This window comes from Barbus barbus, assembly GCF_936440315.1.
Source record: "Barbus barbus genome assembly, chromosome: 22".
In the NCBI taxonomy this organism is placed as follows: domain Eukaryota; kingdom Metazoa; phylum Chordata; class Actinopteri; order Cypriniformes; family Cyprinidae; genus Barbus; species Barbus barbus.
Genome location: NC_136750.1, coordinates 29,760,999 through 29,786,229, shown reverse-complemented (window position 1 = coordinate 29,786,229; position 25,231 = coordinate 29,760,999). Strand labels below are relative to the sequence as shown.

The window sequence follows — 25,231 nt, the reverse complement described above, 5'->3', positions numbered from 1 at the left end:
GCACCAACATTTTCACATAATAAATTACAATGTTTGAATTTTTACCTTTATATATCATAACTTTGCAGCTTTACAAAACTAAACACACTGTGATAAACACTTTGTGTGTTTTTTAATGCATTTCTGTCAGTATCAGTATAATGCACTCAGAAGCCTCAGTTAGTGCAGGTAGTTCTGGTTATTCACTGGCACCAAAGGCTGGCAGTTTTACATGGTGCAGTGCTTTGTTTTCTGGTTTCAGGTCACTGCGGGTCTCCAAGCTCAAGGACTCTTGCAGTCAGAGCGCCGGCCATAATCCATCTTTCTCAATGCGCTTTATATTGCTTTGTGTACTAAAACATGTTTCATAATGTCCAGTTCTTCATACAACAGCATTTAATCTCCCATGCAAATGCTGTTTTGCTTGCTTCATGAATGCCCAGTTCACACTTTTTTCTCTTTCTTCTCTAGTTGTATGTGCTCAAGGTTTGCAAGCCAAAGACAAGACAGGCTCCAGCGACCCCTACGTCACTGTACAAGTGGGAAAGACCAAACGCAGGACCAAAACCGTTTTTGGCAATCTCAACCCGGTTTGGGAGGAGAAGTTCTTCTTGTGAGTCTCACAGAAAGCAGATATGTTTTCTGTTTATTTACCTTCTGTGTTGCATTGTGTATCTAATATTGTGCTGATGGTAAGGGATCCAAGTTGACCTGGATCAGTGGTCCTCAACTGGTTTTGCTTTAGGAACCAGATTTTACACTGGGAATATAGTGCAGTGCAGTCAGCACAGTACTGATTTTAATACAGAAGTAAGTCAAATTAACCTTAAAAGCATTATCATTTTATATTAATATTAAACGATAGTAAAATGATTTAAAAATAAATAATTAAATTATTTTTAAATATAAAAATTGTTTTATATATTTTTAAAATATATATTTTATATATAAAAATAACATAATTTATTGTTTTTAGTTATTAATTTGTAATTATTTTAATCATGCTGCCAACAATGTAATGCATTTTGTGTCAGCACAAACTATGATGACCCTTTTTATGTTGGCTAATCAGACCCTCTTCCAGCAAGTGACAGGTGAATTTGCACGGAATTTAGATGCAAAGTTTTTGACGTCAACAACAAAAGATTTGGGATTTATTTTCTCCTCCCTTTTAAAACTTGAAGCTTATTTATTTGGCTGTTTTAATTATGCATGTTTATATGGCCTGTTGAATTTTTGGCATTCAGCATTGTTTCCCACGACCCATCAGAACAGACCCGAGGCTCATTTTTAGGGCATAACTCACCAGATCCACCGCTCTAGAGTATCACGCTCTCTGCATTGAGGATGAAAACCTTTTTATGAGATTATTGGACACTCTTATGCAGTGAAGCTTTTTAAAATTAGGTTGAACTCAAAGGGCAGAGACGCAGTTTCCATTTCACAACATTTCTGCCACTCCGTCACAAACAAATTTTCAAATGGCATATGAATTATTCAAAGTAGCCTTTCATTAATTTGACATTTTCTGTAGAGCCCTTCCATTACGAGTATGAATATTTTTTTTGGTTGATAGTTGAAGGAGCTTTTTGGTTTACTTGAAAAAGCTCTTCGGGTCATACATGAGGAGGATCATTTGTATTCCCGTTGGCTTTGTCATGCTCTCATGGGACTGTTTCTTTTCATATTTCTGATAGTATATCCTTGAGGCTTCTGCAGTCATGGGTGTTGTGTTATAGTGAGGCTGGACTCACTGTCTCCATTCATAATCCTTTGTTAGGATTTGGTGTTTTTGATGATGCACAAAGCCAATAAATCAGAAGCCTGAGATCTACAGCACTCTTGACTGCGGGAATTTTGTACAGTCCAGACAGAACATTATTTCTTGTGCGGTTTGGTTGAACTGGAGGAACGACAGGAGGTTGTTCCTGATTGTTGGTTGCTCTTTTCATTAAGTTTTTGCTGAAGTCATTATGAGATCCATGCGCTCAAAGTTTATCCATGCATGGATGGGTGGATGGATATATGGATACACTGAAAAAAAAAAAAGAAAGTTGAGCCAACTTAAAATTTTAAGGCAACCAGCTTCAGCAGATTTGTGAGTTCTCTCAACTTATTTTTGTAGGAGATTCTCAACTTTTTGTTGTATAAACTTAAAACATCAAGTTGAGAAAACTCAAAAATCTGCTGAAGCTGGTTGCCTTAAAATTTTAACTCTTTTTTTTCACAGTGTAGATAGGGATGATGGATGGATGGATGGATGCATATTGCATAGTTGGATGCATGAAAAGATGGATTTGTGGATATATGGATGGATGGACAGTAGGGATGTAGAACGGTTGAAAAACGATTCAAATATGTGGCGATTCAAATCGGTTGAGATGCTAAACAAATTGTGATACAATTAAGGGTAGAAGTTTATATGTCTGAGGGGAACTTACTGTCTTAAGAAAAGTTTAAATGGTATTTTTTCTTTTCATTGGATATGAAATTTATTGGATCTCATTTTGTTAAATCGTGAATCGAATCGAATTGTGAGTTGAGTGAATTGTTACATCCCTATATATATGGATGGATGGATAGATATATGGGTGGAGGGATGGATATTATTAATAGATGGATGGTATTTGGATGGATTAGGGGATATATGGATGGATGGATAGATATATGGATGGAGATATGAAAGGATGGATGGATGGGTCGGTGGGTGGGTGGGTGGATTGTTGGATGAATGATGTATTGATGGATAGATATATGATTGGGATGGAGGGATGAAAGGATGGATGGATGGATGGATGGATGAATGGATGAATGGGTAGTTGGATGGATGGATAGTTGGGTGGGTGGATAGATGTATAGATGGGTGTAGGGATGGATGAATGCATAAATTCCTGTGTTGAGGCAAATCAAATTCAAAATTAATGCTCATGAATCTGAATGTTTCCAGTTCTTCAGTTCAGAATATTTCTGTTTTTCACACAAAATGAAGTTTTACATCACTGTAATCATGGTTTAAACACCTGTAAAACAACTTGGTTTACAACAACTTCTGTGCTTATTTTTTTAGATCAAATACTATACACAGCTTTGCTTTACACCATTAAATACCCTTTTATTTTTAAATCATTTAGACTAGTTTGGGGTGTGTCCTGCTCTGTATTATTGCATTACTTCATCACTGTCATGGGTGAATAACCTAAAGCAGTTATACATCTCTACCACAGTCATTCACACCATCTGGTGCGCAAACAGAACAAATGCACTGCAGTCCTGCAACTCCAGTCTTTCAGCCTCCTATTACATAGGAGAAAACATCACTGGTGCTGAATCCCGTCGCAGATATCGGCGCCGGAGCGATATTGAACTTTAGCTGTGTTGTTTCTGTGAGAAAGATTGCTGGATTATTAGAGCTACTGCACATTATTAGAGCTATTTGCACTAAGTGCAAATAGCAATGGATTCTATTTACACTAAGTGAAAATAGCAGTATTTTTTTAACGATATGATAATTACACTGTGCAAATAGCTATAGATTCTATTTACACTGTTAAAATAGCAAGATTTTCTGCTATTTATACTAATTGAAAATAGTGGCAATTATCTGCTACATACAGGCTTGTAGCCAATGACTAATTTGCAGCCCCATGCAAATTCATGAACATTTTTTGAATGATCAAAAATGCTGGCAGTGGCTGGCAACTTAAAAACAAACATTTGCAGGGAAAGAGTTAAAAAGGGGTTTAATACTCCTATTTTCTGTCTTGCTCTTTTTCTCTTTCCATTTCTCTCACTTTCTCTTTCTAAATAGCTGCAGTGCTCATCTTTCATCTCATCTTCTTCTTGATTGGTGGCTCCCGTGGGATTTTTTTATGATTGGTGCAGAAAGCAGTGGGGAGGGAAGGGTGAATATGAGGCTAGCAGACCAAACCATTTAAATGGGTTTTCTATAGAAGCATCAACATAAACTTTCCCATAATGCTTAGAGGCCATGTCCTCAAGCTCCTGAGACTTTCAGATTTCATCATGTCATGGCACAATTCACTACGACATGTGCTGGCCGCTCTTGTCGCCTGTAGAATCAGTGCATAACTTCCTCTTTAAGCTCATGAGATCAGTGGAGGAAGTAAAGCGTGCATTACTCAGAGCACATCTCTCTCGCAGCAGCCATCAACACCCATTAACACTGTCATACCCTGCATAAGAGTGGTTCGGGTGAAAAGACCATCGAGCACCCCTAATGGATCCCACCCAACAACACTCAGCAAAATACTTACTGATGCTTACCAAGACAAGACTCGCTATTACTGCTGCTCCTAATCAGCCCTAGAGATCCAAACAAATGCATCACTAGGTCAAAAGCACCAAAGTTGCTTAAAAAAATAATAAGAACATTATATATCTATTTATATAGTTTTTTTTAAAGGACAGGACACACCAAGGGTTTCTTTTGTTAACCCTAAAACAGTCTTAATGCAGTCCAATATTAAATTCATACTGTTAAAATAGACAATATTAGGCATTTTGACCTGAAAAAAGTGAAAGCACTTGTTTTTTTGCTGAATAATTTAGCTTGTTTCACTTGTTGAACAGAATCTGTTGCAGGAATGACTCAAAGTCTGTTCACATCTCTGTGGTTAGATCAGTGCACAATAATGTGTCTTTGACCTTTATTATGTATGTTTTGTTTATACTGTGTTGTAAATAAAATGCAAATAATTAAAATATTTGTTTTTTCAGTCTCCTCACACTCTCTTACCTGCCTCAGTCACAGTCACACTGATGGGCCATTGGCAGCTTTAGGAGAGGACCCTTTGTTTCTCTTAATATTCAAGGCCATTACCATGTCTTTAAAAAGTTAAATCAATATATTGTTTTCTGTGAATGATTTTCACATACTTGTGAAGTAAATATTCTAGCCTACAAGACTGATTACTCAAAAGTCTTATTCAGGACTATTTAGTGTGGGTTTTATGGCCTTATTTCAGCTACATTGTTTCCCCCAAAACCTACTAACCACGCATAATATGTTTTTTTCTAAAAAATGCAAACATGTACATCCATCTTGGTCACATATTATTGTAGCACAGTTTGTGCTGAATACAAAAAAAATACATGTTGGTCAATAGTATGTTATAAGTAGCTGAAATAAGCACAAATATCAGGGCATGTCAAAACATCTCAAGGGCCCCCAAATCACCTCAGACCCCCGAGGGTTAATAAATTGGCATAAAATGTGAATACTACTTATATGTTATCTTATGTATTATATGTATTAAATATATGTGTATATATATTTAAAAAAATATATATATATTAATATATAGAGTTTATTTGCAAAACATAACTCTTTTAATAAAAGAGTTTTGATAAATGTTTTTCAAAAATCATGTTTTTTATTATGTTATCATGTTTTTATTGTGTTTTATTGTGTTAGTTAACTAGTATTTTTTAGTTGTTTATATATATATACATATATATATATATATATATATATATATATATATATATATGTACTTATTTAATTATTCTATTCTATTCTATTCTATTCTATTCTATTCTATTCTATTCTATTCCAAGTTTTACTTGTGATTTTAAACCACCCTGGTTGAATTGAGCTCCTGCACAGGATGTGACAGGCCCTTGGGATGTGTTTTTTACACCCCTGGTCTACAGGACAGAGAGGAGAAACTGGGGCTGAAGAATATAGAGCTGAAACTGAGAAAGACACACACACACACACTACATCTACAGTTAATATTAAACAAGATTGCTGTTGTACAGTGTGTGTGTGTGTGTGTGTGCTGTCGACCTCGCGCTGGTGTTAGAAATGAGAAATGTGACAGGTAATTACATCCAGTCTGTGACTTACTTGAGCAGCAATGTATGAGGCCGGGCTGTATTGTGAGTACGGTTGCACCTAAAGGCCGCTGTTAGACACAACAAGCAGCGACGGGCCTGTAACCCCTTCAGCTGTGACTGGATTCACACTTAAACAGCCTCAAGTGTCTTATCACTCTTAGAACACGCCCACCTTCTGCCATTGGTCGAGCAAAGGCAAAGTTCCGCCCCAAACTCATGCCATTGGTTGATTCAGTGATGCAGCATCTGCCTGGTCAGGATATATATATATATATATAATTCATTTTATTTTATATTTATATTTATTTGGCCAATATAACATTGCAGTTTCAGCTCTAAGTGAAACAGAGAATGTGTGGGAAACCAATCTGTGCATTTCTTCATCTAAAGCTCATGATAAATATCTAAGTCTATAGGGTGACGAGAGGCTCCAGGGCTTCAGGAGAGGCTGGATTGTTGGATTTGGAGGGATTTATGCAGGATTATGGGAAATGCATATTAGATGAGCTCTTAGTTCCTCTCACCTGTTTAAACTTTTTCAAAGACAGAAAGGTATTAGAGAGATAGTGGAAGCCCTTTTAATTTGTTTTCTCAGGTTGATAGTCTGTCTTTCTCTGTCATAATAGCAGATTAAACCCATCAAATGTAGGTATTTTTATAACAGCCGATGAAGAGCTGCTATAAATCTCTCCGAAACCTTCTGTTGTGGTGTATTTTCTCTTCTCACCCTGTTTCTTGCTGTTTGTTGTGAAACATGACGGCAGATGGAAGTCGATCTGTGACATTGATTCAGTTCTCATTTGCAACTCATCCACATAAAAGTGTGGCTAGTCTCATTTGCATATTAGCACACTTTCTGGATTAGCCTTAAACTAAAAATTTCTAGTGCTTTCAAGCAAAATTCAAAGAAATGCAGAAATTGGGCTCATTAAAAAAAATAATACGTTTGGTTTCAGATTGGGTAGCAGACTGTTAATGAGGACACACTGTGCTGGAGTAGCTGCTGCATTGCTATATTTGAGGATTTGTACATTTGCAAGGCTTTTGTAATACTTAAAATGCCACTTCAGTGAATATATTAGTCAACTTTTTCCTGCACAGATTGAATCCATTTTTGTGTAATTGTGGTCAGTCCTTTTTGTGAAGAGACGTCTATTTCACAGCAGTTCAGTCTTTGACCTAAAGCAAAATGGTTTAAATATGACAACTGCTGAAGATTGAAAACCTGGACTTAAGTGTGAGTACATAAATTTATTTTAAACAAATATAACTAAATCAGCAATTTTCAGCAAATCATCAAGTAAGGTTTCAGATGAACTTCTAATGTATTCTGCCTTACTAGCCAAAACATTGAGAAAATGCACGAGAGATTTGAAATTTTTGTCAGTAAATTTCAAAAGGCAAAGAAAAAAACATCAAATGTTTTTACCTTCACTCATTCATTTAGCCATTTACTGTATCTTTTACTTTCACTGCATGTTCAAAAGTTTGGAGACAGTTTTTTAATTACGTCTCTTCTGCTAGGGCTGCATTTATTTGATCAAAAATACAGTAAAAACAGTGAAATATTATTACAATTTAAAATAGCGCTTTTCTATGTGAATATCTGTGAAAATGTAATTTATTTCTGCAATCAAACCTGAATTTTCAGCATCATTACTTCAGTCTTCAGTGTCACATGATCCTTCAGAAATCATTCTAATATACTGATTTACTGCTTAATTGATTATTATCAGTGTTGAAAACAGTTGTGCAGCTTCATATTTTTGTGAAAACTGTGACACATTTTATTTTTCAGGATTCACAGATGAATAGAAATTTTAAAAGAACAGTATTTGAAGTAGAAATTACATTATAAATGTCTTTGCTGTCACTTTTGATCAATTTAATGCATCCTTGCTGAATAAAATAGTTAATTTCTTAGTGAACCCAAACCTTTTTTTAAGTTAGTGTCAGACCTGATCTCTCATGCATAGTTGTCCAGGTTTGTCTGGCCCTCTCTGCGATCAGTTTTCACAAACTGTAAGCGTTTCTGTAATATGATGATATTTATATTTCCTCCTTAGGTTGGTGTCAGTCAATGTAATTTGATGTGATGTGTGTCGGGGCTGCGCTGTGAGGCTGTGGTGTGTTTCTGCATCTGTGAGTGACTGTCTGCAGGCGTAACGTCTGTCTGTGAGCCCGTCTCTCTCTCAATTCACTCCTCCACTGGAGAGACAGACATGGAGACGGACCACAGGAGGCTAAGTGACCTGTTTGGAGATTCAGTGGAGCATATGACCTTTAAAAGCAGTTCGGCGAGCAGCTCGCCACTCTCCTGGCAGCTTTTGTGTGTGTGTGTGTGTGTGTGTGTGTGTGTGTGTGTGTGTGTGTGGATTTTCTTGGCCATACTTTAGGGACAAAACTGTCCTTTGACGTCAGCTAAATAACAAAAGACTTCCCTATGGGGACGTCCTCAAAGGTAAATTGACTCTTAAATGTGGTCAGTAGTGTTTTGTCATGAGAAGGAAAAACCACAAATGAGATCTATTTGATACATTTTTCCCAGAGAGCAGTGAAATCAAATGGAGATTTTTCAGATTTCCTGAGATACCAAATTTACAATATGCAATCAAAAGTTAGAGATTAACCCTTTCTCATTAAACTGCTCTCCACCTTTATTTTATGCTCTTCAAAATTTTTTTTCTTTTTCAGTATTTTTGTCTTATGAGATATTCATGCTGTTCTTTCCAGGTTATATTTTACCCCAAAATAAAAAAATACATAATAATGCATATAGAAAAATTAGCCTATTTTAGAATCTTTAAAATATTTTATATATTTAATAATATAATGTTACTGTAATAAATCATTATATAATAAATAAATAATAATAAAAATGAATATAGAAAGCTCTCAATCTTCATTTTATGCACTGCAAAAAAAAAAAAAAAAATCTCCCTCATTCTTTTTTTCTTGGATATCAGAAAAATAAGCTTAATTTAAAGCTAAATCAGGATTATTTTTGTTACTCCAATTTCAAATATTTGTTTCTTGTTTTAAGCAAAAACTCACTTAATTTTGATGCATTTCTCAAGAAATGCATTCAAGACTTAATGTCTGAAGTAATTTTGCATGTCCAGTGTAAGATGTGAAATGATTTCCCCATGAAATCAAAGTACAGGAACTTTCACAAAAACAGATGGCATGCAACAAAACAGTAAATGTGTCTTGATTTAAGCATTTTTAGATATTTGTACTGGAAAACAAGACAAAAATGCAGTGTAGTGTCGCTCTGTTCTCTTACTCTGACAACAGTTGTCTCATTTGTGTCTGTTTATATTTTTCCTACACTGTAAAACTCTTTTATATACAGTACTATATTTTAACTGAAGTCCAGTTGCTGTCTTACATTTTTTATATATAATCAAATTGGCTGTACAAGTCATTCAAACTTAAATGACATTAAACTGACTTAAAAAACTTGTTGAATTTCATACAACTTCAAAAAGGAAACTGAAGTTACTTAAATTATCTTGATGAGTTAAAGTAATGCAAAATATTTTTTTTGTGATGTATGGGGAACTGTATGAGAAACATCTTTGTGTAACGCTCCTCTCTCTCTGTCTCTCTGTCAGCGAGTGTCATAACGCCACAGACCGTATAAAGGTTCGTGTGTGGGATGAAGACGACGACATAAAGTCCAGGGTGAAGCAGCACTTTAAGAAGGAATCTGATGATTTCCTGGGTCAGACCATCATCGAGGTGCGCATGCTGAGCGGGGAGATGGACGTCTGGTATAATCTCGGTATGTTATGGGCCTAAGTTGGTATGATTCTTTAGGGTCTTCATCAAATGTCTGTAACACACTTTGTTAAAATTCCTCAACTGTCGCACAAAACAACACCCTTTTTACCTTGTCAAAAACAGCTCTGTTCACAGCGACTCATTTTGGTGCATGTCTCTTTAAATGCTAATGAGCTCTGCTCACCCCGCCCCTCTCTTTAATGGGGCGTGTCAACAGAAGACACGTGAATATATCCATATATGGCTTGGAGGTGGTCTTATTCAAATAGCCAGCTATCTACATAGAAACCAGCTGCAGATTGAAACAGCTCACTGATGACTGAGACTCAGACTCAGACAGCACATAACAAACTGACTGCTTGTTTTCTCTACAGCTTTTCTGAGCCGGCAGACACGCCTAAAAACTAAAATAGGTTAGATTAATAGCTAACCTAACAAAAAAAAAGCGAAAAATGTAATCCTATGTCCCTTTTAAAGAACTTTTAAAGACTTTTTCCTCCCAGAATGACAACTAAATAAATAAAATTAACTAACTAAATAAATAATGCAATTACTTTAAGATCTTTAAAACATTTTATATCATTTAATTTATGCACATTGAACAGTTATTCACACTCTGTTATATATGTAAAATTATTATTATGTGTCTTATATAATTTATATGCATCCTTATTTTTCTCAAATAAATGTAACTATTTAATTTTTTTAATTTAATTATTTTATTAACTTTATTTCTCAGTAATCTTGATTATTTTTAAATTCCTTTTATGTAAATACTTTGAATTGACATTACGTATGAAATGCTATATAAATTAACTTGCATTGCCATTATATCATGTATTATATTATTATTATTTTTATTTCTTTCATTCTTTCATTAATGAGAATTTAGGCTTTTAGTTATATGCCTAGAATATATTGTGTTGAATTTTTTTTCTGGCTATAAACAATAAGAGTTAGCTTTTTTTCACATTAAATTAATTGAAATTTAGGCAGGAAATGTGTTTAAATGTCCAAGATAAATTGTCAGTGCAAAGATGTCTTAAAAATAGGTTTCAATAAAATATGATCTTTTAGGGTAATTTTAGGGTGAAATGTGACAAAAAACAAGAAGCAGCATAAAAGAAGTTGATTTTGTGCCGAATTCCAGGTCTTCCAGCTTCACTTCAGGTGAATTATCCCTTTGAAAGGAAGTTGAAGAGTTTTGTTCTGGTGCAGATGGCCTCATTATTCCACAGATAATCGTTTCTGCTTTTGTTGATGCTTTGTTTGTTGGATTGTTTTGCTTGGCTCGGAGCAGAAGCGTGTGCTTTAGAGCATGACTCGGGCCAAAGCGAAGCACTGATATCTGCTCACTCCTTCCCCATCTGTCCACGTCACTGAGATATGAGAAAGATCCGCTGCGGCCGCAGACCAGACATCAATTAGAGCAATTAAGACGCTGGCAAAACAAGATGTGTGGAGTCTTATCTGCAAAGAGCCTTTTTATATCATGTATTAGTTTAAAAGCAGCTGCTGAATGTCTCAGGAGATTTCGAGTCAGCATGAAATAGGACTGTTTATACTTTCTTAACGTACATTTCTGAACCGTGGTTCATCATAATGCATGTTATTGCAAAGACAAAATCTCACATTACAGAAGTATAATGGTGTAAATACAGCTTCTGTTTCTGGGTTTCAGTGCTCATTGCTGAAATTAGACATTTGGGACCCTGGACAAGTCATAAGGGTCAATAATAATCTTTCCATTGATGTATGGTTTGTTATGATAGGACAATATTTGTCTGAGATACAACTATTTGAAAATCTGGAATCTGAGGGTGCAAAAAAATCTAAATATTGAGGAAATCACCTTTAAAGTTGTTCAAATTAAGTTCTTAGCATATTACTGATCAAAAATTCAGTTTTGATATTATTACGGTAGGAAATTACTAATATTATATCTTACTGGAACATGATCTTTACTTAATATCTTAATGATTTGTGGCATAAAAATGTATAATTTTGACCCATACAATGTATTGTTGGCTATTGCTACAAATATACCCGTGCAACTTCTGACTGCTTTTGTGCTCCAGGCTCACATATTGACATTGTCTGGTTTAAATTTGCCGTCTTATGCCGTGATGAGATTGTGTGCAGGTCACTTTTCTGAGATCAGCTGCATTATGTGTGTTATTGACAGGGTCAGAGAGAAGGAACGTCCTGCAGCTCCAGCGCTCCTCAATGATTTCACTCGTTTTATTTCTGTTTCTTCTTGTCTTTTCTGTCTTCTGTTCATATGCTCATTCTCCGTGCAGAGAAGCGGACGGACAAGTCGATGGTGTCGGGGGCCATCAGGCTGAAGATCAGCGTGGAGATGAAGGGAGAAGAGAAGGTGGCTCCTCCTCACGGACAGTACACATGTTTACACGAGGTTCGTCTGACATCAGTATCACTGAAATACACTGCAAACATTGCATTCTTAATCAGAACTTTGTCTTGTTTTAAATATAAATTATTAACATTATATTAAATAATATATAAATATTATACATTATATTATATGAAAAAAATATTAAAATATCATTGAGCCTCAGTAAAAGTACTGTTAGATTTTTGCTTGCAATAACAATAACCATTGGCTCAGGTTTAGATTTTCCCCCTGTAAAACAGGGAAAAAAAATAAAAAAATAATAAAAAAATAATACAATTAAAAAAATTAAATATAAAAAAACTAAAACAATTTGACTCTGTGTTGTGATATTTTGTAATTCAAATGCATATGAGGACTTTGATAAATACCAAAGTAATATTTATTTATTTAATTAATATTTATTTATTAATAATATTTGATAATATTTCGATTTAGTCATGTCATATATCATCTTCCTGCGTTAACTGTTATTTATTGCTACTATATTTATTATATTATATTATGTCATATATTATACTATATTATAGTCAACATTTGAGGTGGATCAAAAAAGTTAATCAAAGTTGTCCTTAGACAAGAACGCATTTTGGTTTAAGGTTTTAGGACAACTTTGATGAAAGATTTTGATCCACTTCAAATGTTGAGTGGTGTATGATATTATATTTAATAGCTAATTTATGTGAAATGTCAGTATGTCCACCTTATTGGAAAGTTACAGATCTGCCTAAACGGAAGTATTAGGGGGAAGTCGTGGCCTAATGGTTAGAGAGTCGGACTCGTCATCCGAAGGTTGCGGGTTCGAGTCCCCGGCCGGCAGGGATTGTAGGTGGGGGGAGTGAATGTCCAGCGCTCTCTCCACCCTCAATACCACGACTGAGGTGCCCTTGAGCAAGACACCGAACCCCCAACTGCTCCCCGGGCGCTGCAGCATGGCTGCCCACTGCTCCGGGTGTGTGTTCACGGTGTGTGTGTGTGTGTGCATTTGTTCACTACTCACTGCTGTGTGTGTGCACTTGGATGGGTTAAACGCAGAGCACCAATTTCGAGTATGGGTCACCATACTTGACAATACGTCACGACTTTACTTTACTTTACTTTACTTTAAATCGACATATATTTGTGTTGCATTATGAACTGCGCTTCAGAGTCCAGCGATGTGTGAAATCGATCATGTGTAGCTGGAAGGGTTTGCGTTGATGTGTTTGTGTTAGTCTGGCTCACGTCTCGCTGGTTCTGTACCGGGTTGCCGGTGTGATGACAGTAGTTTGGCGCCCCCAAATGTTGACCTTTCCAAGCTGGCTGTGCTGTTGATGTTCCCAGACATTCATTCCATATCAATGCTGGAGCAGTTCATGCTCTCCAAATACCCTGCACGCTTCCTGGCCCCTAAACGGCCCCCTGTTTCTGTGCAGAATCTCTTCCACTACCTGACGGAGGTGAAGAACAACGGAGTCGTGAAGATCCCCGAGGTCAAAGGTGACGATGCCTGGAAGGTTTACTTCGACGACGTGTCTCAGGAGATCGTGGACGAGTTTGCCATGCGTTTCGGTGTGGAGTCCATCTACCAGGCCATGACGTGAGTGGAGATCTCTTTCAGTTTCTGATAGGGGTGTAACAGTACACATATTCGTACCAAGAATTTTCAATACCGGTCTTTCGGTTCGGTACGCACGTGTACTGAACAAATCATTGCATTTTATCAGGAAATTCAGAAAATAAATGATGTTTTGGTGCTCTTTGATGTGGCATGACAGATTGCTTTATAGAAGCCTCAGTTCTAACTGATGTTTATTACTGTTTTAACGTGAAATAAACATGAATGAACATCTCATGTAATTGCTGAATCAGTCAATAAAACTGCTTGTAAACAAAATGTCACGTTGCATTTAATTCACCTCAGGCAAGTCATCGGTGTCCACAGCTCATTATTTCCAAGAGAAATGAAGTCTAGAGAAGAGCATTTTGAGAAATATTAGACTATATACTCATATTTAACTTTACTTGTTAGTGATGTCTTATTATTTAATGTATGTTAAATAAATCTTTTATGAAACAAGTTATGCCAGCCACTGTTTCAAAAACAAATAGAAATTGTATAATTTAGAAGTTAATTTAAAAACTGCATTATGTGCAATTTATATATTTGCATAAAATTTTTTTATTTTGAGTGTTGATTATTATAGTTAAAAATAAAGAGTAATTGAATTTTGGGCTCCCTATGCTTTAGAGCAGAAGCTGAGGTAGATTTTATCCCTATAAATTTTAATATTAACTGAATTTATTTAAAGAAAAATCTATTTGTTCAGTAGACCATTGTTTAATTTAAATATATATATATATATATACATATATGTTTAGTTTTTTTTCCTCCTGCTGTACTGAAACCATACCGTTACAGCCCTAGTTTCTGATGTTTAACTTGCTCTTTAATGGAGATTGTGAGTAAGTCGTTGAGCAGAAAGCATTTGCTGTATTTAACGTCCTGCTGTTGTTGAAAGACCACGCTTGGCATTTTTCACGACTGACGCTGATTGTGCTTGAACAGGAATTTCTGAAAGCCTTGTTTAGTGTTGGAGTCTGTCGATGACTTACGGTCATACATGCACATGATGGCTTCATAAATCACACCGTTGACCAGAAATGCTCAGGCTCCCAATGAAAACACCTCAGCCTCGGCACACACTCTCTGTTGGCCGCTTGGAGCTGTAATTAATTTGGGCCCCTGATGTGTAGCCGCTCCGCTCTGAGGGCCCTTACCCTTGTAATCGCATCTTTATGTCCCCTCTCTTTCTGTCTCAAGCAGTCTTTCTCTCGCTCTCCTTCTCATTTCTATCTGGATTTAGTGCACTATTGCATTGCTGTATAGGAGATGAGAAAATCATGTGTGAATCCCTGCAGCCAAAAGTTCGGGGTTGGTAAGATTCTTTTTATGTTTTTGAAAGAAGTTATTATATTATATTATATTATATTATATTATATTATATTATATTATATTATATTATATTATATTATATTATATTATATTATATTATATTATACTATATTATATTATATTTAGTGTTGGGCAACAATTAATCTCGATTAATTGTGTCCAAAATAAAAAAAAGTCTATATAATATATGTATGTATACTGTGTATATTTATTATGTATACATAAAGACACACACATACGGTATATATTTTGAAAATATTTACACTTATTTACATGTATACATTTCTCTACATATAATTAATTTTATATATAAATATATTTAATATATAAGCATAACATATTGTTCTTACATATATACATGCATTTGTGTGTATTTCTATATACATAATAAATCTACACAGTACACACACATATATTATGTACACAAAAACTTTTATTTTGGATGTGATTAATTGCGATTAATCGTTGCCCAGCACTAATTATATTATATTATATTATATTCTTTATTAGATTCATTAGATCAAAAAGTAAAAAAAGTGAAATATTATTACAATTGAAATGTTTTCTCAGCAAATACACTGAGAAATGTAATTTATTTATTTGATTCAAAGCTGCATCATTACTCCAGTCTTTAGTGTCACGTGATCCTTCAGAAATATGCTGATTTGCTGCTCAAGAAACATTTCTGATTATTATCAGTGTTGAAAACAGTTGTCTGCTGTATATTTTTTGGCAGCGGCTATTTGCACTAAGTGTAAATATTTTCTAGATTCTATTTACACTATGTTAAAATAACAGGATTTTCTGCTATTTATACTACTTATTCCAAATAGATGCAATTATCTGCACCTCAGTATTGTAGTACATTAAAACAGTATGCAGTAATTACGTATTGAGTGTAAATGATAGTTTTAATTAAATTTATTAAATGTATGGTGCCTTATTGGGACAAAGCCCTCCCTACACCTACCCTAACTGATATCAACTTTTCAATTATTTCCTTCATTTTTATTGAAAATAAATGCCTTTCCGATATGATATGATATGATATGATATGATATAATATGATATTTGAAAAGGGAGAAAAAAAATTCACCAGAGGGCGGATTCGAACCCGGGTCAATCGTGTCGAAAAGAATAGAACACATGCTGTATCCTCTGCCAACAAGGCGGGCTATTTGCACTTAGTGTAATTAGACGCTCCGATTTATTTTTTTTTTGTCGAAACTGATACATTTTATTTTTCAGGATTCACAGATGAGTAGAAAGTTAAAGAGAACATCATTTATTTGAAATAGAAATCGTCTGTAACATCACTGTCACTTTTGATCAATTTAATGTGTTCTTGCTGAATAAAAGGATTCATTTTTAACTAATTAAAAGTACATAAAACTTTTAAATGCTAGTGTGTTTACAGAACAAATGTATTGTGAGTTTGAGAGTGTGGGGGGTTATGTGCATATGAATGCCAAACAGTTAGACGACAGACTCATCGCACAGTTTTGTATTCGTTTTTCTAGTTTAAAGCTGATAAACATGTGGAGATGTTTTATTAATTTGGTTCAGTTCAGGAGCTTCTCATGCTCAGAACACTGGCTGATATGGGCCACGTTCAACAGCTCAGGAAAAGGTCAGATTGAAGCAGAAAATCACAGTTGAAGAGTATCGTCTTTGACTCGGCCGGTGCAGTCATTCACCACCAGCAAAGCCTCTAAACGCTGACTGCTCGGGTTTACATGATTACAATGCATAAGGAAGCTCTAACTTGACATTGTAATTTCATATTGCATACAAACAATATAACTTTACCCTGCTTTACACAAACAGACTCAAGCAGGGGCCAGAATTTACTTTTTCGCCACTCCTGCCAACAGTGGGTGAAGTGAGATAAAATGCATTATTCTTTCACTGAAAAATATATTTTCCGTGCCCATAACCGTGAGCTAATTTAGATGGGGATATTTAGCTATTGTTCACTTCTTAAGGTCATTGCATCATACAAAATAAGTCTGCCTTTGGCCTTTTGTGAAAATGCACCTGATAGTTGTTTTTCCCTCTTGTTTTTGTTTTGGAAGCTTAATGTGAGGAATATTGCACGTATGTGTTACATAGGAGAAAAAAGTAAGGCATCCTGCAGTTTCCATTGCACATCATGACAGAATTTCATTATTAGATGGTTTTTATGTCTTTACTTTTAATCGTGCACATCTCTGATTTCAACAATTAGCTTTTGAACAGTTCAGTGTGATATTGCATTTTCTGGCTAATTGGCACTTTATTGAAATCCTGCGTCTGAATACTTCTTGTTGTTCCAGAGAGATCTGCTGTTTGGTCGATCTCTGACTCTTAAAGTGTCCGTTGATTTGTTTTTCTGTTTTAGGATAATGGATATTGATTAATTCAATAAATGATAGTCTTCCAGCAATGAGTGTATGGCACTGACCCGCTGAATCAGGGGAACTGGCATCGATGATTAGATGTAGACTTATTTATACACTCCATATGGAAATCTGCTGTGATTATTGAAATGAAAAATTGCAATGAACCTACTGAAGCTGATGCAAACGGGTTTTGCATGTGTATCTGTTGCATATGCATGTGGTCACATCTTTAAATCTGATGGACGATGTGTGGAAATTATCCACAGTTTCCAGTAGATGCTTACTTTTGTACCGATGACCTTTCCTTGGCCCTGTAATCATAAACAAAGTCATGTGACCTGTCCCTGATGTTATTAGAGATGCAGACCGTGTTTTCTACCATTCAGCATTTTTTATTGCTGAAGGGAGGATAATGATTTCAGGGTGAAATCTTCTGTCATCAGCAGGATGTCGGTTTGTAGCTTTACAGAACATGCATCACAAATGAGGTCCAAATGAGATTAAAAATAAGTCTTCATCTCCTTTAAGAAAATCTATTTAATTTAATTTAATTAATTAATTATTTTTTTATTTTATTTTAAAGTATATAAAGTTATATTTATTATATAAGCATCGTTTATTACAACAACAATTTATTTATTTAATTCATTTTTAATTTCATTTTAAAAAAGTATATAAGTTATATTTATTATATAAATATCATTTTATTACAAGAAAATCATAATGTATTTATTTATTTTAATATAAATGTATAGGTTATATTTATTATATAAGTATCAACTATTTAAAACATATTTTATTTTATTTTAAAACAAGTATATAAAGTTATATCTATTATGTAAGTGTCATTTATTAAATAATATTAAATAAATAACTCTTTTTTTAGGAATGTGAATATTAAGTTAAAAAAATGATGAAAAAATGATGAAATTAGATTATTATTATTTTTATTTTTATTTTTTTAAGAAGAATTAGTCAAAAATGCAGGACTTTTCTTTGAATTGTGAACTCATTATTAATTAATAATAACTTCACATTTCAATGAAAAGTCAAGAATTAATTCAGTGAGACGTTAGACTGATTCAAACATATAACTGTGCTGCAAATCAAAGATTTGTGAGTCTTTTAGCTTGATTCTTTAAATAGAACCAGCACATAAGAGTTATTTATTTTCTAATCGGACTAAAACTGGTTTGTTGTTGAAGCAACCAGTGAAGATGATGCAATAGAAGTTTTGAGTTTAGCATTATTGTGTCTTTCTCTTTCATTGCATTCAATTAAGTTTGTAAAACTCAGATAAAATGTAATTTTGTTTTCTCTGCCACTATAGATTTAATAGCTGCTCAGACATCCAAGAACCACTAACAGAACTAAAAAACATAAAATAATTTTTTTTAAACAAACTTTTACAAGAACATTCCACTATTCTCAACCATAATGAAAACACAAATCCTGAGATTTTCCCAGTGATCTCAGGAGTAACTCATTACCAGATGATATCACAGATATTGGCATTGCGTGGGAATTTAAGACCTGTTTTGAAGGGAGGTGTGCAGAGGTTAAATAGGACAGCAGATAGAGAGAGCGAAGACGAGTCAATACTTGCTGGCAAGTTTTATTTCTCTGATTTACAGCGGAGCTCTGCGGATCACTGGAGCAGCAAGACGAGGATTTTAAAGATGAGGAAGGAGCAAGCTGTTACCAGGCAACAGGAAGTCAACTCCCTCCATCAGATATAATTTATTCTGATTTAGCCATCAGCATCTTTCAATTTAAGTCTGAAACGGGAGGAGGGAAAATGGAGAGAAGAATGGATAACTCTTCACCTTTTCTTGGAGGCACAATAATTCTTCATTCCCCTGTGTGTCACGATGGGTCGTTCGGGCTCAGAGGTCACGCCATCACAACTAATGAGGTCCAAATCAATGTCTGCAGGTGCTAATGTACGGCCTTGCATCACTGCGGCTTACCGCTTCTGCTCACAGACTTCCTAGGAGTTTAAATCAGCATTAAAAAATTTAAGGAAAGTGAATGAGGAGGCTGTCAGCTCTAGAAATGACAAAATCAGTAGGTTTTAGTGAATGTGGCTTCAAACAGTGGCTTTGTTGTAAGGGGTGTGTCTTCAAACTGTTGGTTGGTTTAAGTGGGTGTGGCTTCACTCTGTAGGTTAGCACAAATCAAGTTTTGATGTTATTTTGAGTGTATACAAATAAAAGTAGACCCTTTACATATTCCATTGATGTATTGCTCTTATCTGTACAATCAAAAATGAAGGCGTAGTTTAAGTTCCTTTAGGGATTATCAGTAAAAATGCCACAAAACGCACTGGCGCATTTGTTGAACCCAGAGGGTTTAGTCAGCGAGGCTTCGAATAGTGGTTTGTGTTAAAGGGGTGTGGCTTCAAACTTTTGGTTAGTTTAAGTGGGTGTGGCTTCCAGCTGGGGTGATGTTTTAAGTGGGCGTGGCTTCAAACCATGGGTTGTTTATATTGGTGTGGCTTCAAATGGTGGGTGTGGTTTTAGTCAGTGGGTTGGTTTAAGTGGGTGTGGCTTCCAGCTGGGGTGATGTTTAAGTGGGCGTGGCTTCAAACCATGGGTTGTTTATATTGGTGTGGCTTCAAATGGTGGGTGTGGTTTTAGTCAGTGGGTTGGTTTAAGTGGGTGTGGCTTCCAGCTGGGGTGATGTTTAAGTGGGCGTGGCTTCAAACCATGCATTGTTTATATTGGTGTGGCTTCAAATGGTGGGTGTGGTTTTAGTCAGTGGGTTGGTTTAAGTGGGTGTGGCTTCCAGCTGGGGTGATTTTTAAGTGGGCGTGGCTTCAAATCATGGGTTGTTTATATTGGTGTGGCTTCAAATGGTGGGTGTGGTTTTAGTCAGTGGGTTGGTTTAAGTGGGTGTGGCTTCAATCAGTGGGAATTATAGTGGTCTATCCCCAGTAAACAATGCTATAGTATTAATAATATATCATCTATCATCATCAATAATATTTTGTTTTCGTCTAATATTTATATTTTATTTTATTTCAGCTTTATTTCATTACCTATATATATATATATATATATATATATACTGGTGTGTGCTCAAAATCTGTGTATTCAAGTGTGTAAATATGAACTTGCATATGCACAGATTTCCACATACTTTATTTATTTATTGTAATGTATATTTTAAATGAATAACTGTTTTTTGGTCTGTTTGCTGCTTAAGATCCAGCAGAATCATTTGTCATTACAGTCATTTGTCAGTAATTCATTCCCGGATTTGCGTTTATTTGCTGCTTTATTTAGCCTATATAAATTATTTACATTCATAACTGATTATATACCAAGAGGAGAAATAGAAAAAATGTGTTTATATGGAACATCTACTTATGTGTAATGTTCAACAAAACAAATAGCACTGTATTGTGTGTGTGTGTGTGCAGTACACATGTGATATGCTGTTTTACTCTGTGTGTGTGTGTGTGTGTGTGTGTGTGTGTGTGTGTGCAGTACACATGTGATATGCTGTTTTACTCTGTGTGTGTGTGTGTGTGTGTGTGTGTGTGTGTGTGTGCAGTACACATGTGATATGCTGTTTTACTCTGTGTGTGTGTGTGTGTGTGCAGTACACATGTGATATGCTGTTTTACTCTGTGTGTGTGTGTGTGTGTGTGTGTGTGCAGTACACATGTGATATGCTGTTTTACTCTGTGTGTGTGTGTGTGTGTGTGTGCGTGCAGTACACATGTGATATGCTGTGTTTTACTCTGTGTGTGTGTGTGTGTGTGTGCAGTACACATGTGATATGCTGTTTTACTCTGTGTGTGTGTGTGTGTGTGTGTGTGTGTGCAGTACACATGTGATATGCTGTTTTACTCTGTGTGTGTGTGTGTGTGTGTGTGTGTGTGTGTGTGTGCAGTACACATGTGATATGCTGTTTTACTCTGTGTGTGTGTGTGTGTGTGTGTGTGTGTGTGTGTGCGTGTGCGTGCAGTACACATGTGATATGCTGTGTTTTACTGTGTGTGTGTGTGTGTGTGAGCCCTGCAGGCCTGATGTTATTTTTAGTCTATGTCTATCCTCTTTCTTCTCCTATCTCTTTTTCTCTCTTATATCTTTCTTTAATGAATCTCCTCTAACATTGGCCAATTTCCTGCTCTGCCCTGCGGCTCCACTCATGACGGATCTGTGGTGCGCTGTCTGTTCATTTTGATAATATAAGATGGATCATGCAACTCATTTCATATGTGCATACAGTATCTCATATTAATAGTTTACATTTGTGACATCCATAGTTACTTTTTCCATATGATAAAGATGCTACAATGCCTTAGTCAGACATTCAAAAATTTTCATTTTTAGTTTGTACTTTGTAGACAGTCATGATCCTTATCAGTAGTTTCAGTAATAATATTTATGTGCAATACAGAATCATCTGTGGGGCATTTAGGAAATGTATTCAGTTTGTATTCACTTTTTGTTGTTGTTTTAATGTTGTTGCTCAAGGGAAGAAAATTCACAGGAATCTGATATGAAATACAGTGTCCTCCAAAAGTATTGAAACAGTAAAGACAAAATTGTTCTGTTGGCTGTGGAGTCAAGACATTTACAAATATGATTAAAAGATGAATATGAGACAAAACTACAGAATGTCACATTTTATTATTGGGTGATTGAACACATAGATGTTTTAGCAGCTAAGAAGATCAGCACTTTTAGAGTTCATCCCTCTATCTGATGTGAGGATAAGTATTGGAACAGTTCCCTCTCAGGTCTTTCTAAGTGATCAGCTGTGTCCTGTTGCATTAATTCTTCAGATATTAAAAGCAGGGAATGTGTCATATCAGTTATATCCATTACTTCTGTATTCTGAATCTTGCATTCGATGATGACACACACAAACCAGGATGAAGACGAGGGAGCTGACTTTGAGAGAAAAGCAAGCAATTTAGATGCTAAAAGAAAAGAGGAAGTCAGTTAGAGCTCTAGCAAAAACAAAGGGCATGGAGAAATCAAGAGTTTGGAAACCACCAGCAACCAACAACGACCTGATCGGCTGAGAAAACAACAGTAGTTGATGACAGACAGATCATAAAACCTGTGAAAATTATCCCTAAATGACGTGTCTGTAAAATCAGCAACAACTTCCAGAAAGCTGGGTGATGCTCTGACAATCTACTGTCCTCAGGAGACTTTGACACAGAATTACAGATGCTACACAGCAAGATGCAAACCTCTGACCAGCACCAAACATAGAAAGGCAAGATTAGAGTTTGTAAAAAAGCAAAAATGTGAGCCAGAAGAGTTTTGGAACGGTGTTTATGGACCGATGAGACAAAGATGAACCTTTATCTAAGTGATGGGAAAGCACAAATGTGGAGAAAAAAGGGAACTGCAATGATCCCAAGCATACAGCCTCATCTGTAAAGCATGGTGGAGGTGGTGTCATGGCATGGGCATGCATGGCTGTCTCTGGAACAGGCCCTCTCAACTTTACTGATGACTTAATGTATGATGACAGTAGCAGAATGAATTTGGAAGGGTACAAAACCATCTTGCCTACCAATATTCAAGAAAATGCCACCAGATTCATTGGGAAGTGCTTCATATTGCATCAGGACAATGACCCAAAACACCCTGCCAGTTCAGTCAAGGAATTTATAAGAGCAAAGAAATGGAAAGACTTAGATTGCCCAAGTCAATCTCCAGATTTAAATCAGATTGAATATGAATTTCACCAGCTGAAGAGGAGAGTAAAGGCAGAAACTCCCCAAAACAAGCAACAATTGGAATTGGCTGCATTAAAGGCTGGGAAAAGTATTTCAAAGATGAGAGCAAGAGTCTGGTGATGTCTATGGGTCACAGACTCACTGCTGTGATTGTGTGCAAGGGATCTGCAACTAAATAATAGCTTTTAATCTTTTATATCTGCCTTATGTTCAACTGTCCCAATACTTATGCTCACATCAATGAGTGGGATGAACTCTAAAAGTGCTGCTCTTTTTATTTGGTAAAACATATACGTGTTGACATGGCTAATAATAAAATGTGACATTCTGTAGTTTTGTCTCATATTCATCTTTTAATCATATTTGCAAATGTCTTGACTCCACAGCCAACAGAGCAATTTTATCTTTACTGTTCCAATACTTATAGAGGGCACTGTATACATTATTATGGGTGTTCGGCCGCTCATGAGTGTGTTTATGACTGAATCTGACATCTGTTTCTCTCTCTTTCAGGCATTTCTCATGTCTCTCGTCCAAGTACATGTGTCCTAGCGTTCCCGCGGTGATGAGTAACCTGCTTGCCAACATCAACGCCTACTTCGCTCACACAACAACGGCAACCACCAACATCTCAGCCTCCGACCGATTCGCAGCATCCAACTTTGGGGTTTGTCACTCTCACTGCTGATGGATGGATGGACGGATAGATATATAGATGGAGGGATAGATATATAGATAGATAGAAAGACAGACAGACAGACAGACAGAGAAAGAAAGAATTGAACAACAAGCTGATTAATGAATGAATGGATGGATGATAGAACAGATCTACAGAAGCATGATTGCATGAGTGAATCAATGGATGATGTGCAGATGATTTCATGAATGCTTCAATAAATAAATGGATGACACGATGCAGCGCTGATCTGTTTCTGGTTTCTTCTACAGAGAGAGAAGTTTGTCAAACTCTTGGATCAGCTTCACAACTCTCTGCGCATCGACCTCTCCAAGTATCGGGTGAGTAAAGCAGCCAAACGCCGCAGCACACGTATGATACGCCGCTCCAGATGGCTTTTCTATTTCAGAGACATCAGAAAGAAAAACACTCATCTATTATTCATCGCCATGGAGATAATTTAACCTCTCCATCACTTTTAGTGATCCCCTACCTTAATTTACAATGACATTCAAACACTTTACGAGCTGTTCACAGAACAGAAGGTCCATTTGTTCGCACGCAAAGCAACGATTTGAGAAAGTTGCAAAGAATGTTCTCGACTCGCGCTGCCCTTCTTGCTTTTATACTAATTGTGAAGTCTCTCTAAATACATAACGAGAGAAACGTCTCAGTCAGACGCAAGTTTCTTCTGAGAGGACGCTTTCACAGTCAGATCGTGTATGCCTCTCGGGAAGACGTGTGGTCCGACTGTATCTCAGCGTGAGAGCTAGAAAGCATTGACAGGGTGCTCACACACACACACACACACACACACACACTCGACTGGCAGGCGTCCAGGGAATTCAGTGGCTGTTACCTGCTCCCATCCGGCCGTCAACGCGTCCTGACAGTAATACACTCCGGATCTGCTGGGCTCTGTGGATCTGACTGTAATGAAATTCTGAAGCAAACTGAGTTTGGTTTCTCTCACAGCTCGTGTGGATTTGGCCGAGGCAGGTTTTGTTCTTCCAGAGCGCTTTAACGCCTCTGCTTTATTAGATGAATTTACTTTGTTTGCGGCTGTGTTGTCTACATCATCTGTGTTCAATAAACCTCAGGCAGACTTCTATTCTCGCCACTCGTACAGGATTGTACGTTTCTCCAGACGCCACCGAACTCAAACACTATATGCTTTCTGCTCAATCTGGCCCCGCTCCACATGCTTTCAAAACAACAACTCTATCACAGCCAAAAAACAGATCTACCTAGACTTGAAGTGCAACAGTTTATTTTATCCGTCTGTCTGAAATCAAACAAGTTTATTTACAAATATCATACAGTACCATCCAAAAAGGTCTTTAAGATTTTTTATGTTTTTGAAGTCTCTTTTGCTCACCAAAACTTCATTTATTTGCTCAAAAAATACAGTAAAAACAGTGAAATATTATTACAATCTAAAATGTCTGTTTTCTGTGTGAATTTATGTTAAAATGTCATTTATTTCTGTGAT

The 25,231-nt window shown here is 36.1% G+C and overlaps 1 protein-coding gene across 1 annotated transcript in view; it reads left to right on the top strand.

Annotated features, from left to right (window-relative positions):
• LOC306888170 (protein unc-13 homolog C-like) overlaps positions 1 to 25,231 on the top strand; it is a gene marked incomplete at its 5' end in the record, with an annotated part of 162,650 nt that overhangs the window by 38,144 nt on the left and 99,275 nt on the right. The window contains 6 exons of the mRNA XM_079446334.1: positions 451 to 592; positions 9,456 to 9,625; positions 11,925 to 12,040; positions 13,453 to 13,616; positions 23,577 to 23,730; positions 24,012 to 24,080. Coding sequence (XP_079302460.1) covers positions 451 to 592; positions 9,456 to 9,625; positions 11,925 to 12,040; positions 13,453 to 13,616; positions 23,577 to 23,730; positions 24,012 to 24,080 — 815 coding nt within the window. The remainder of the gene's footprint in view (positions 1 to 450; positions 593 to 9,455; positions 9,626 to 11,924; positions 12,041 to 13,452; positions 13,617 to 23,576; positions 23,731 to 24,011; positions 24,081 to 25,231) is intronic.